Below are 15,090 nucleotides of genomic sequence, written 5' to 3'. Positions count from 1 at the left end.
TGTTGCTGAAATTAAAATAAAATTTATTGTGTCACTAACCAAGGTTCGATCTCGGCTCGATACCGGTACGATATATCGAGCGGTACACTCAGGTGTGCCGAGTACTATAGTACTGCTAGAGTGCTACAGTATTACAGTGCACTTAAACCGGTAACAAACGATCCGACAATCGATCGGACCGATACGTACCGTCAATACCGGACGGTACAATTCGATACTACAGACCCTGTCACTAACTATATCGGAGATAATATGATGAAATGCAAATCATTTTCCAATCCTAATTATAAGCCAAATTTAAACAAATTCTGGCATTATGTTAAACTTCATCGATCAGATTGAAATGGCTGAGGCTCTCAATAAATTCAAAATCCATATTAATTAATCCGATCACTTTAAGCTCACTACTAATGCCATTTACTAATGCAAATTCCAAATACATTTTTGTCTTGTGAGATCTAAAACCTTATGCGGTAGACAAACATACTGCTAGCTAAACAAGATCTAACCAATGAAACCACAGTATTTCACCATCAATATGGCAATTCATCAAGGCTAAGGTAAACCTCAGAAACAAGCAAATGTTACGAGTATGAATCTACTGATAAATCTTACAATTTCACGATGTGGGACTTGGCAGTACTTTATACACGGATAACTGGCTCGATGGATTGTAGAAGCAAAAGACCACATCCATATTAACATGGTTCGCATCAAGATATCCTTTTAGAACTTTTTTCCCTGTTATATAAGTTTTTAGTTGTTTGCTGCGACTTGCCCAACACCAAAAGACTTTTGTGCTTTTTCATGTGATAAATAATAACATAATCCAATCAGGTGACTGATCTGAGTGAAAACTTGCATCTCTATGTTGCTCGTCTTCCCAAGTCTTGAGCAAAAGCAGCACAAATTTTCCAGATCAAACATGATCAAAACATTAGAGAGGCACCAAACTAGGAAGACCTGGCCTGGTCAGCAGCAAATGCCATATATTTTGCTTTTTCCCTCTTGTATCTTTTTAGTTCTTTGATAGCTGCCAACAGCACATGAAGAGAAACTGGTGCAAAAAAAGGCTGGAAAAAAGCATCACATAGGAACATTATTAATATGCATGTTTGTTGTAAAAATTAAGACTATTTATGTAAAGAAAGAACCAGAATCCAATTATTCTGTCAAACATAGACATCTGGTCCAAGATCACATAGAAAGAGAGCTTTATGTGAAGAAATGTATGGGTTGATATAGTTTCATCAATGCCAAGGAGATGAAGGTCTTCATCTGAAACAAACTTGGAAAATTAATCTGGTTCACTACTCATGATAATGTGTTAAACTACCAGCAGCTGAAGTAGCCAGAGTCAGGTGTAGTCAAATCCAACCACTCAAAACCTAATTGATGATGCTAATTCTTGTATACACAGAACAGGCATCCACTGCTTGTATATTCCCCAAAGATAGACGTTCAAGTAAATATTCAACATGAAAATTGCAACGTAGCTAAGTTAGACATTCAACCAAATCACTCACCATGTATATTGCAAAGTAGTGCTCAATGGAGGAATAACTGATTGACATGATCGATGGATGAAAAAATGCATCCTCTGCTAAAGCCTTTGCTTTCCTAGAGGAGGCTGTCACCAACAGAAAAGAAACCAAAAGTATGAAGTTGCAGGCAAACAAAACAGCAACACAAAGCATCTCATGAAGGCATACCAGCTGAAGCATCATATATTCCAAGAGAGGCATTCATCTGAGCTAAACTTGCAGCTTCAAGCGAATACTTGACCTAAAAGACAAGATAGTACGCAACAAAGTAGCAAAACATTCAATCTACAGAACATGAGGCAACAATTCTACTATGATGGTGGGTGCAAGGAATTCTACTATAAACCATTTGGCTCGGTCTATTTGGACTCAGAGGTGGGTTTTGAGTGAATGTGAGTGCTTAGGCTGCCCAACACCCAGGCCAGGCACTCGCCTAGGTGGTGCCCAAGCCCAGGCACTTTGCCTGGGTTATAATAAGAAACTCGGGCCTCACCTCGCGAGCGCTCATTATCATCACTGCCCAGTACTGGTCCTCTTTTGGTGCCAGCACAGCATCCCAATATGATATAGTATATGCCAGTGTACCACAAGAAAAAATATAAAGAACTTATCAAGTGTTAATGGTACAGGCAGTGATTAAGTACTTCCCTTGGGTGGGAGTAATAATTCTCTAAATCACGTGTGAACCTTTAAAATTGAAAATTCAAATAATATTTAGTTGAGTCAACATGTAACCTGATGTATGCAACAAACACGGCAGACACTAAAGGATGCCACACCTTAATTTAATAGCAACTCTAGAATGTTTTGTAGAGAAGGGTACTAATGTTTAAAGAATATGCTTCATTACATCTTGATAGTAGAAGAATCAGATTTTGACCCTTCAGGCGTGAATATCAACTATTAAGCTATCCTATATAATGTGAAACATATTTAATCTTAGAACAACTTCAGTTGGTAGCATATGGCAAGCCAAGAGTTAGGGGAATAATAAATGATCCATGTACTCAAAACCTCCAACATATTCTAGTTCCCTAATGCAACAAACATTAAAAAGAAAACAAACTAAAGCAACAATGAAAAAAAATTTCCTGCACATGATTATGACCAACATTAAAGATCAACGTAAAAATGATCTTAAACTCTTAAAGTATCGGTTGACACCTAACATTCCTTCAGATTAATGGTGTGTGTGTGTCACTCCATATAGAAACTGAGCAGGTCAATATTAAAATAACTGAACAGAGTACCTGTTTTCCAATTTCATCCATGACAATCATTCTTGGAAGTGATTGGACCTAATAAAACAACACAGCAGATAAAAAATATAAGAATATGGGAAAGAATATTTATCTTGTTTGTTTTCTGACTAGAGAATGGAAGAACAGGAATGAAGTCAAAGCATACTAATTTAGCAAGCGACTCAAGTGTGTTAACACATGAATGCAGATTGAAACATGCATGATGCCGAAATAGCACATCCAACTCCCTGCAAGAAGTGGAACAACAATACCATCAGTAGAGAACCTCTCTTTTCGAAGCATTTCTCAAGCTACAAAAGACAACATATTCATATTATATACATACTTAGCAAGACTTCGAAAAAAAAAACTCAATAAGACATCCATTATATACCCTAAAAATCCCTATGGTCAAATTGGATCATATACTACTAAAGCACACAGAAAATATGACATGTTCTACATGCTATAAACCAATGAGGGCATGAAACTTGATGCTATAACTTCTGGAAAGGTGAGAATTATTTACAACCAAGTATCCAATATCAATACACTAACGTGAAAAACAGAATACATTAGAAATCATAGGAGTACAAAGACACCAAATGGACTGAAACATCATCTATGAATCACAAATAGGCAGAAGAGAACTACAAAAGAATGATAACCACCTAAATTTGGATAGCTTGATGTAAAATGCTTGCATACCAATACAATCAGTTGTGATGGAAAGTTTGGTTGGTAAAAGCTGTGCTACGTGTTCTCATGGTGGAAACCATTGCAAAGAAAAAAAATACAGGGTAGTGCTATTTGACCACAATTACTAGGCACATCGATACACATGCAAACAGAGAGAAAAATATGTGCCTTTCTTAAACACAAGAGCTTTTCCCTAGAGCAAAAAAAAAAGAGCCAATCCCTTTAATTAGATTACTGGATTCTGCATATGAGCATTCCTATGTAGATCCTGTAAGAAGGTAAATCTCCTCAGAAATACTTGTAACTAAGACTTAATAATCATTTGTAACTAAGGTCTTCTATCAGTCAATTGCATAAACTAAACACATAAACAACATAAAATAATCAAAACTCAAAAACATTAAAATATAAAATCAATGTGCAGTAATTTTGAGGGCAACTGTCCAATTATCAAAACCTGGACAAATAAGAGAAAGAGAAGAAGTGGAAGGGTTCTCTTACCAATCTGTAAAGCCTCTTTCACTGTCCAAAAATTTAGATATTTCTGTTTCAGAAGAATCAATATAATTTGATGTGAGACCAAAGAGCATCCGTAGTTGCGCTATGAATACTTGAAAGATCTTCTCAAGTTCCTGGTCCAAAACATACATTTATTAGTCCTTGCAATGTACAGAAACAATGTTAAGCATAAGAAGGCTATAAGGGCTCAGGAAAGTTTGGTCATGCATGAATGTGCATATTTGAAGATGATGTTCCTCAAAAATAATCAGTTTTAGAAAATTGAGTTGCTTTATGGCCAAAACAAGAAGATAAATTCTCCATTACGTCAGAAGTTATTGAAGCTTCCATGAACCAAACAATTTTGCCATGCACCACTGTACAGAAAAACAATGTATTCATTTTTTTATCAGAAAGATGCATCTACCCATTGCTATTTGGTTTTGGCCCATGAATCACAGCTCTAGAAGCTTTATCAATAAGAATGTTTGCTCCTCTCTCAATCTTTTCACAGTCCACCAGTATTGCTTTTATGATGTCTGCAGAACCACCTAACCTATTTCTGAAAGTTGACCCATCCCTCCAATCACCAAAATGAAATGTCTTATTTTGGGGTTCCTAAGAGCCATATCTCAACTTGGCAAAGCAATTGAAATCAAGAAAATTTGTTAGCAGGACAGCCCAGCACCAAGGATAGAACCAATGGAGGGCCTGGGAAGAATTATCATACAAAGCCTGATGCAAACAAGTAAAGAGGCTAATTTGGTAATCAAATTTCTCAACACATGAGTCATAAAAGAAGCGACCTTATCATGGCATGATCATGGGTAAGGCCCAGGAAGAGTCAAAGAACAGAAATTAGAAAGATCTGGGAATGTCTGGAAAGACAAGGGTGGCTTAAAAGCTAAGTGGTTTAGGTTAGGCCAGATGTGTCAAGATCTTGTGTTGGACTCCAATTGAACACTGAGTTAAAGCCCCACACTTTGCAAACAACCATTAGTCATACTTACAGCATGTTCATATAGAAGCTGCAAAACTTGTAATTCTAACCTGAGGTGGTAAGGTACTTCCCTCGAGATGCTTCTTCTGAGAATCTCCAGTACACTGAGGTGGATTCCAGATAACAATGCCTCCCCACATCTGAACATCATCAATGAGTTCTTATTAAAAGGGAACAACAAGTTGTGAAACTAAAAGGGGAAACGAAGGTATCATAACTTACAGGAGATATAAAACTATTGGTCTTGGAGATCTCTCCATTGGGGAGCTGTAAGAGAAGTGGACATTCGATTGCAGATGGCACATATCTAGTAACAGCAAAAAGAATTTCCCATTTCTTTAGAAAGAAATTGATTGAGTTATGACATGTTTAGCTTCAAAGTATCCTTCTTAAAATAAAATACTTCAAAAAATAACCCAAGACCAATGCCTTCTAGAGAATCAATCAAAACACAAGTTCATTGTCATGGTAAGAGGATGAGCTCGAAAATGACCTAGCAACGAATATGGAATGGGCACCAAGGTGCCCACCATTAAGCTCAACACAGTATCATGAATGGTGGCAATCATACGACTATATAGTTACACAGTTGGCTATTGCAACACATCAAACTTTTTTCAATAATTGTATATCTTCATTGTGTCTTGGAAGATCAAACTCAAAATAAACAAAATGTCATGAGCGGATGACTATATAGTTGTTTGATATCAGAATATTGGGTAATCCTATCACAGAGCACTTCAGTCCCAAATGGAAACAAGAATATTATAATTGCAATTACTCAACTTGTTGGTTCATAATGAACTACCAGGGACAAAATGAAGACAAGTGAGAGAGTGGACGAAGAGCTAATATCAGCGAGTTATGATAATGATTTTGAAGGCCTTGTAATAACAATGTGCTGCACATAGTACATAAATTCAATCCCACATAGACAACATTTCAACTTTGATAGTTTTAGTTATGTTTGGTTTAAGAGATTGATTTAAATGAAGACGTTTACTTAAAATAGTTAAAGACTCTCCGACATGGTATGGATAGTAACTGTCTTTTGCAAACTTGTAGAGCTTAATAATCAGGACAATAATGTAAATTAAACACAAATTTTGGCAAAATATAACCAGAGATCCGCACACCATCTCTCAATATAAAAGTTATTGAGAGTACTAAACTACTAATCATTCGAAGCTAGCAACATAAAGATATCTTGAAGAAAATGTAAAAAATTTTATTTGGAAAGTGATTATCCAATAAAAATTTAGTTAACAAAACTAACTGGTAAGGCAACTAATAGAGAGCATAACAATGGATGAAAGAATGTACACCACAAATTGGAGAACTTTTGATCGTCCAGCGGCCGTAACTGAGGTATCGAGATGCCACTCATTGGAATTTACCTATCAATCCATCCAAAATTTCAAGTAACGCAAACTTCACATCCATGAGGAGCATGATAACAAAAACAGATGCTTAGACGAGGGACAAGGATAAAAAGGAAATGCAAATGATGATCTTAACATTCAAAGAATAACATTTAAGTGGAGCTTTTGGCAAGCCTGTCGACCACAAAAAGTAAAATTGTACTTCAGAACAACAAGTTTCAAAAGGTAAATTTATAGAAAAATATCATATAAAGGCAAATTTCTAAAATCCCCTAAAGGCTGCGATACAGGGAGAGAGAGTCTTGTTAGTCCATAAGATGACATAGCACCATAAACGCTCTCCTCTTTCAAGTTAAAAACCACCACTACTTGGACTTTAGACCACATTAAAATTTATAGCCTAGTACACAACTCAAGATCACCTTCACAAACTATAATTTATACTTCTAATATACAAATGAAGATCACTGTCATAAAGGGATCTCTCAGCTAGTCCAGGGATGGAGAAGGAAAACACCAGCTTGCTGATATATCTTCCAAAGATGATAACCAAACTTTATAAGCTAAAATGAAGTAATTTATCATCTGAATTTTGCAGATGTTGCATGGAAACCTAAAAATTTACCAAACTGGTTCAATGCTTACTAAACCGGCCTCTCCCAATCAGGTTTAAGATTCAAAACAAACAAAACTAGAGATTAGATACTTAAATCAAGAAAACTAGTAATAGAAGCCACTAACGTGTGACTATTAATTTTCATTTACTTAGAAAGTAAGTGGGGATTCAAAATTGTAAAATAGGTCAATATATTTGAGGCATCGCTTGAATAAGCCTCAGTCAAGCATCCATAGATACAAGAATTATAAGGTTAAAAGGTGGCACAGATCTTCGGTTCTTCTTAGTATGCCTTTAATGAAAAGATAAATATGTAGCATGAATCAACAAAAAAAAACAATTAATTCACATTTAAAAAATATTATGTTGTTCCCACACAATGAGACATTACAACTTCATAAAAGCTGATTCAAACTCCTAAAATTCCAGAAAAAACAAAGAAGATATAAGTGTACAGCATTGACAACAGTATAGCTGATTGACTGGTTGAGATGCGTACAAAGAATGGAAGGTCTCTTAGACTAAAGATGTAGCCACCATACTTCTCATCCCAGTAAGAATTAGAAGACTTTGGAGTATGGTATAAGACCTGCCAATGCATAGCAAACTATTAGCAAGAAAAACTCAATGTAGACCTACAAAAGAAATAAACAAACAGCAGCAAGAGTATAAGAAAGTTTCAGTTGCAAATATTAAAATTTGAACTACTAATACCTGACTTTCTATGCTTATGTTTGCTATGGGAGTTAGGGCCTTGGCCACAGGAGCCAACATGATCTTACTCATTTCTTGGAAGTCCCTAGGTAGAAAAAGAAATGGTTGTGAGAATTTTGACAAATCTAGTGCTTTAAAAGATCATGGACTTTTACTTCTACACACCACATATTGTTTTATAAAGCGATAAATTCGTCAAGACTAAAGAACAGAGAAGTGCGATTAGGGTGGACAAGATGCTACATAGGAGCATGGAACTACTATACCATGGTTATCACCTCCAAAGAATCAAATAAAAAACTACAAGATTGCAAACATGTACAAGAAACTCAAACTAAGCAACTGTCAACCACAAAAGGACATTACGCTTCTAACTCCAAATCCACAGCTTGGTCTGATGCCAAACTTTGGTGCATTTGTCATGAGTAGAAGGTTTTGTTTCTTTAGATACATGTATATATCAACATTCAGTGAGCTGAAAGAAAATATTGGTTTAAGAACTAATCAGCATAACTGTGTTAGCCTTTTCCTTAATCCAGCTAATACTGTACCCACATTTCACAAAACAATTCAGCAAAAGATCACCAACCCTACAATGCATACCCATCTTCTAGATCTTCCTCACTATCAAAGAATGAGAATGCTTCATAATAATTTTCAGTTGATCCTCATCATCCTTGATCTCAATTTTTAAGAACCTATTTACATAGAACTAACTATTGCTCCTTTCACCATAATAAAGGCCAACAATGAAACAACACAATCAAAATTGTTCTGAAAACTAGTATCAATGAAAAAGCAGAGATACAAGAAGGAGAAATAGAACCGGGTTTTAAAAAGATGGGTGTAGATCCCAGAGTCTTATCTCAAGTTCTCACACCAAAGTCTTAAATAGGTTGGATACGAATTTGGGATCATTTCTATTTTATAGAGACTTAGTGTATATGTCCATCATTATTTTAATTTTTAAGAGGCTAAATTAGTAAGATTTTGTTAATAAGGTACCGGTCAGTTACTTTTTCTGAAGTTCTTTAGATTCTCAAAATGGACTCAGATTTCTAAAAATAGATGTTGCAGTTAAGATATACTGGAAAGAAGAATCGACCAATTAATGTTATTCCTTCAAGTCCAAACTGTGTCATGCCAAATGTTTTGTTAGATTTTAGCTGATGAAAACCACTCGAAATATGTTAAGGAGAACATGTCACAGGCACCTCTCTTCCCTTTCTATTTCTTGCTTTACAATCCTCTCATTGCTTTCCTCTTGGCTACAACAGCAATAATACTATTGTCATTCAGTTTAAACTCCAGCTGTCCAAAATTCAAATTCAAGCTGATCACTAAATGATCACTCCTACAAATTCATAATACATCGTTGTGCAGGTATCTCAGCTTTTAACAAGGTTTAAAGAAACTAATTCTTGATAAAACTCACATCACAGCTTCAAATGCTCTCGAAGACTCCTAATAAGAAACTTGTATTAATTACTTTAAATTGGTATATTGTGTTATAGCCTGGTAGCTGATAGTAAGACTTAGTACAAAATTGATGAATATTAGCCATAAGGATCTACATGTCTGGTTTAGCCTGTGTACTTTACATTAAAAGGAAACCTAGATAGGTTGCAGCAGGTCAGGTTGTGAATAGAAAATTATGAATCCAAGTCAGCTTCGGGCTCAGTTTCCTAAGTAGTTTTGTCTTCAGGTTCGAGCAGGGTGAAATCTGTGAGTGCCCTACTCATTATTAAAGGATATTGGCACTGGCTCAGATTTTTTCAGGTACCCACAACTATCAATCCGCTTAAACAAGATTCACGTACCCTCTAAATGAGACATGGATGAGCAAATGTAAACTAAGTTATCACTAAAATCCTTAATTGACAACAAGTGGACATGATTGTTAGATTTTGACTTGTCTGCAGTCACATAATGCATTGAAAAAGTTTCAGATGAGACAGTCATGTAAAGCATACAGAAATATCATCACTGAAAAATCAAACTGAACTAATCATTCATATATTATGGGATTTGGCCTTTTAAACTACCTAATACTCTAGAAGAAACTTCATGCTTCTTTGGGCTTGTGATGTCATTTCCATGTCCCATTAACTATTCAACATATACTAGCATTTTTTATATGACTTCACTGAATGACCTTAACTGTGATCTAACATGCCTTATCAGAGTAACAACAGCCTAATTCTCCAATTACCATCAAATGTGTTAAAAGAATTTAGAGCACGTTCACCATTTTCAAACTCCATGGAAGACAAACTAGGCTACTTACCAATCGTAAACCCAGTCGCTAGGATCAGCATTCAACAAACTAAAGGAGAGAGCAACAGTCCCATCGGCCCCAACTGGCACGAACTCTCCTATTCCTTTCTCCATTCCACCTCCCTCCTTCCCCCCATTCATGAAGTATTTCACAAACACCTTGCTGATGATGGAGACAGTATCTGTTTCTGAAACCTTACCCACAATCCAAGCATGCCGATGCTTCCCCACAACAACCCTCACGCTCTCAACATCTTCCTTCTCCATTACCACCACAGTGTAAACCCTCCCGCCACCGGCGTCCACGCACTCCTTTCCACCCGCTCCCCTCATAACCGAATCCAGCAACTCATCAACAGCAGAATCATCCTCGCCACTACCATCCAAACTCACCGCGCCGCACGTCCAAAGGCAGGAACCTGCCACACCGCCGTCATCGCTCACGCATTCCTCGCCGGAGTCCACGGTGACGGAGACGGCGAAGCCGCGGCCACAGCCGCCGCAGGAGAGACGGTTGCCGGCACGTCTCCCCATATCGGCGGCGATCGCGGACTGGAGTCGTGCGGCGAGGGTACGGTCGGCTCCTGACCGGAGGAAGACGGCCCGGAAGTGGCAGGGTAGAGAGGGAGGGTCGAATTGGAGGCGGCGGGAAAGGGCGTCGATGGACTCGAAAGGGAGCGGCGATCGGTGGATCTCGGTGGACTTAAGGAAGAAAGGGAGTCCTGAAGCAGAAGAAAAGGTTAGAGTTAGAGAGAGAGAGAGATGGAGAAGTTGGGTGAGGATCAAACCTGAGAGAAAAGAGAGGAGGACGGAGAAGGTGAGGAAGAGACGCTTGCGGCCGGGTTTCGTGGACCGCCGTGTGGGGGCCGCTTCGCCTTGGACTCCGGCGTCGGCGGCGGCGGCGGCAGGAGGAGGAGCGTCCTCGGAAATCTCCGCCATAGTTGTTGGGGGGCACAGAGAGAGACGGAGCAAAGCAAATGCGTCTCTCGACCAGATCCAATTTAAAGTCGATTTCGGTTTGGGTTCGTGAATTGCCTCCCCAAATAGAAGCCCTATCTATAATCTTCCATGATAATAAAAGATATATTATTAGAAATTATAATATTTTATGAACTTAAATTTGTTTTAGAATAATTAAATTTAAAAAAACACTAATAATACTTAAAAAAACTTTGTTTTTAGTACACTAATTATTGGATTAATTGATATTTAGAGACTAAATTACTACCTAAAACTTTTAATAAAAAGTATTAATAAATAAATCTACTAATAATATATGTTTTAGGGGAAATCATCATAGTCAACAGATCCAAACCTAAGAGCACACCTAAGAGCACAAGAGTATTCAAGGTAATCACTAAGGTGATTCTGAGGAGGAAGTGTCGAACTCCCAAAGTATCACATGCACTAAGATCAATGTCAATAAAAATTTTTGGACCTGGTCCATCATATGTTCAAAATAATGATCAAGGTCTCTTAGTAGGTGTAGGTTTTTATTGAAAAACAAGCCCCCTAGCATAGCACCGAAAATTAACTTTTACATATAGCCTCAAAGTGGACAATCTATAATCGTCTTAACATCCTCCTCTTAGTGTTTTGTCCACGTAGAACGTTAAGAAAGATAACCTCAAATGACCTGTATTAGACTTCTGTTGACGTGAACAGATGGATGAAGGATAACCTTAACTTTTTTTCTTTCACGATAGCTTTCACGTGATGCTTATATGTTAGATAATTGTTTACTATTAATATATTGTCTATCTGGATCGGATGATATTAAAACATTATAAGCAAAAAAAAATTATGAACAATTGAGTCTACTTCTTTCAACCTAAGCTTTTAATGAATCAGTTGTCCATATCTATTTATCTGTCACCTCTGCTCTTACTGAAGCCATCACTCCTCCATGGGCAGATAATAACTAGTTAAACAGAGAATAAAGTTACAAGGCATTGAATCTTCAAGGAAGCAATTTATTTCTCATGGATGCCTGTTGCTATTTAAGCTGATTCAGAGGTATGTCAAGGAAGATGTGCATTAATTATCTTAAAAGAAAATGACCAAGTTTTTCTCCTTGCATGACATCCTTTTAGTCAATGCTGGTTCTGTCAGATCTGCAAGTCTTTAGTTCGGGTAGAAATGGAAACAGAACCACTGGCTCATGCATGCATTTGTGATTACCTCCTAATGGTTTAGGCAACAGAGAAATGTTCTTCAAGATGCTGACTAATTATTTTCTTTTAGGAAAGTAATGTTTAGCTAGTTGTGTTTCTACAGGAAGAACTGCACAGGACATTGCAGTTTGAACTCACAACTCAAAGAGTACTTTCTTTGCAGCTTTGTTTATGATGACACAACACTCAGTTGAGCTGCTCAAAGAATGGACTCCTTGCCAACATATATATGTGCATGTCTTATTAAAAGGCAGGCACAAGCTGTTTTACACTCCCAGTTCTGCAGCTTCCTCAGTCCAGCAGATCGAGTAGGCAATGTATTGATGATACATATCATTTACATGAGATTATTTTCTCCACATTAAAGTTGAAGTTATTCACCTTTCATTTAATGGAATCAAGAATGGTCTTCATCTTCATCATTCCTTCTTACAAACCGGCCCTGCAATGATCGAAACAAGAGTGAGATCTCACACAATATTTTTGTTTTTTGTCCATGAATTGTAAATGAATCGTTACATTTTATGTTAATCAGACAAATGTTATATATAGGCATTAACTAAACAATTGTAGCATAGAATTAAGATAAAAATCTGCTTCTCCAATGGCATATATATAAGTTAATCAAGATACAAGGTGCTATCATAAAAAGAAGCAACATGAACACACAAGGTGATGGCCTCTAAGCTAGACTATCAAATTCCAAGTAGAACTATATTGACATCATTTCTCCATTCTGTGATGATCTAAGATAATTATGTAGAATTTTGAATGCAAATAATATAAGTAGTGATAATTATTCGAAAGACTTGCTAATGCAACTAAATCAATTTAGCATAATATCGACAAACTGATACTATGCCCGATCGACTTCGTAAATGCTTCCGATCTCAATCTTGACTCTCCCCAAACTCATAAATGCCTAATCAAAACCCTAGCTTTTTGTCTTTTGTTCCCCCTTTTATCTCTAACACAAGATTCCCCTTATATTTACAAAAACATAGGAAGAAAATTTCATCGAAATAAACTACGTAAGAGATGCGCACACACATGGACTCGGATTTAAGACCCATCGACTGTGCTTATATTTTGACTATCAAGATACTTATGTTGGAATTTTATGATAGAGAAGTCTGAATCAAACTGATTCAGGGCTCTTTGAATACCGATGCAACAATCCTTATTCATATGTGGATCGATCATCTCCCCTTATTTGGAGGATACTCAACCTTACTTGAGTCAAACTACAATTTGATTGACTTCAACCAACATGTTCAATCCTAATCTTCTAATATAGACAAGTCTGAGTCAAATTGAGGTAACATAGAATTGGACAACAGTGTAACTCAAAAGTTTGAACAAATTCAATATGTAGAATTTAACTCTTTCATTTCTTAACAACATAGATTTTCTTAATTCTCACTCAATATTCATCTCGTGAATATTTTTCTGATGATATAAATGAAAAGGTTGATTGAACAAAATCTAACACTAAAAATGATCCAATGCACATATCTTGTTGTTTCGAGAGGTATTGTTTCTTCTGGTATGTTTACCTTCACTCGTGGCCGCTTCTCAGCGTTAAACTTCCGGACCTCGTACCGTATCCTCTTCGCAAACAGGCGGTTCCTTCTCTTCTCCTTGTACCTCATCACCCTCGCTTCCCTGCTCATGCCGCTCCTCTCCTTACCCTCCGCCCGCTGCTCCGGCACCTTCCATGGACTACTGCTCCAGCACCCCACCTCCACCAGCACCTGCCCCATCAGCATCAGTCGGTGTTCACGACACCCGACGCGTCAGATCTAATGTGAGAGGGGGGATGGAGAGGTGTTTGATAAATGGACTCACCGGGAGGACCGCGGAGTCGCAGGGGTGTTGGAGCTGCGGCACGACCTGAGGACCTTCGCCGTCCATGTAAAGCGGCCTCCTGTCCGACCACACCGCCAGGATCTCCTCGTAGTCCAACTTGAGCGCCAGAGCCTGCGGCGTCACGCACCGCCACAGATCCACGCCACCGTTGCCCTCGGCGGCGGAGCTAGCCACCTCCTCCTCCGACGAGGAGGAGGAGGAGCGGCAGTACGCCCACCGCTCCCGTCCCCGGAGTGCCCGCCTCGCGAGCCCGTCTCCATCTCCGCCCTCCTCCTCCTCCTCCTCCTCCTCCTCCTCCCGGTTCATCGACCGCGACGCCAGGCACACCGGCGAGGGCGAACCGGATGAGGAGTCGCCACCACCGCCGCAGCCGAGGAGGGCGGCGATCGTCGGCTCCCGGCCCCCGCCGCGGTCGTCGAGCAGGCACGCGACGTGGGGGTCGCGGTCGAGGTGCTCCGGCTGGAGGGGGAAGAGGTCGAGCTGGTGGCAGCGGGCGGTGGCGTCGTCGTCATCGTCGGCAGCAGCGGAGGAGAACATGTCGGAAGGATCCGCGGGCGAAGGAGGAGGACGAGGAGCGAGGTGACGACGGAGGCTGACGTACTTGGGCCTGCGCGCCTTCGATCGGGATCGCCGAGAGCTCCGCATACTCCCACTACTTAACTCGTCCGCTGATGGAGCAGGAAAAGGGTGCACTTTCTCCCCCAGTTTCGATCTCCGAGGCAAAATGTCGCGCACTTTTTCTAGAAGGATCGGCGAGGGAGTGCTGAGCTGGACCAAATCAGGACACATGTAGCGAGGCCATTGGAGGATAGGTCAGAAGATCGCGAGTTTATCCGGATTTCGTCGGTTGCGGGTTGGTGATTCACGAGAGACGTAAATGCGCATCACGGGAGTCGGTGTGGGCCAGCGCGAGATTTGGAGAAACTGATGACGTCTGATCATGATCAGAGGGCGGAGGAGGATCGGATTCCCCAGTTGTCATGGGAACCACTCTAAACCTTCGATCACCCACGTCACAAATTAGAACAGCAGTACAATTATTGAATATAACTTGATACTGTTTTGTAATATTTAAA

The 15,090-nt window shown here is 39.0% G+C and overlaps 2 protein-coding genes across 2 annotated transcripts; both read right to left on the bottom strand.

Annotated features, from left to right (window-relative positions):
• Nucleotides 1–525: 525 nt before the first annotated feature.
• LOC103970731 (uncharacterized) lies at nt 526–11,019 on the bottom strand. Its single transcript, XM_009384638.3, has 13 exons — nt 10,760–11,019; nt 9,982–10,693; nt 7,695–7,779; nt 7,480–7,569; nt 6,306–6,379; nt 5,205–5,289; nt 5,033–5,122; nt 3,986–4,116; nt 2,952–3,033; nt 2,795–2,842; nt 1,713–1,785; nt 1,527–1,630; nt 526–1,073 (listed from the first exon to the last, which is right to left on the bottom strand). The coding sequence occupies exons 1-13, from the start codon at nt 10,908–10,910 to the stop codon at nt 954–956; spliced, it is 1,845 nt and encodes a 614-aa protein (XP_009382913.2). The 5' UTR covers nt 10,911–11,019; the 3' UTR covers nt 526–953.
• A 1,162-nt stretch (nt 11,020–12,181) lies between these two features.
• Nucleotides 12,182–14,818, bottom strand: LOC135653096 (zinc finger protein CONSTANS-LIKE 16-like). Its single transcript, XM_065174581.1, has 3 exons — nt 13,994–14,818; nt 13,702–13,899; nt 12,182–12,587 (listed from the first exon to the last, which is right to left on the bottom strand). Exons 1-3 carry the CDS (start codon nt 14,801–14,803, stop codon nt 12,543–12,545), a joined length of 1,053 nt encoding a protein of 350 aa, XP_065030653.1. The 5' UTR covers nt 14,804–14,818; the 3' UTR covers nt 12,182–12,542.
• Nucleotides 14,819–15,090: the final 272 nt, after the last annotated feature.

The sequence above is a fragment of the Musa acuminata genome, chromosome BXJ3-11 (assembly GCF_036884655.1).
Source record: "Musa acuminata AAA Group cultivar baxijiao chromosome BXJ3-11, Cavendish_Baxijiao_AAA, whole genome shotgun sequence".
NCBI lineage: Eukaryota > Viridiplantae > Streptophyta > Magnoliopsida > Zingiberales > Musaceae > Musa > Musa acuminata.
This window is presented reverse-complemented; position numbering and strand designations above follow the sequence as displayed.

Coding starts and splice junctions, on each gene's coding strand:
- LOC103970731 (XM_009384638.3), bottom strand. CDS start 10,910: ATGGCGGAGATTTCCGAGGACGCTCCTCCTCCTGCCGCCGCCGCCGCC. Junction 6,380..7,479: donor TAAGAGACCTTCCATTCTTT/GTACGCATCTCA, acceptor ATGGATTGATAG/GTAAATTCCAATGAGTGGCA. Junction 4,117..5,032: donor GAAGTACCTTACCACCTCAG/GTTAGAATTACA, acceptor GTTTTGGACCAG/GAACTTGAGAAGATCTTTCA.
- LOC135653096 (XM_065174581.1), bottom strand. CDS start 14,803: ATGTGTCCTGATTTGGTCCAGCTCAGCACTCCCTCGCCGATCCTTCTA. Junction 13,900..13,993: donor GCGACTCCGCGGTCCTCCCG/GTGAGTCCATTT, acceptor CTGATGGGGCAG/GTGCTGGTGGAGGTGGGGTG. Junction 12,588..13,701: donor AGAAGCGGCCACGAGTGAAG/GTAAACATACCA, acceptor CGATCATTGCAG/GGCCGGTTTGTAAGAAGGAA.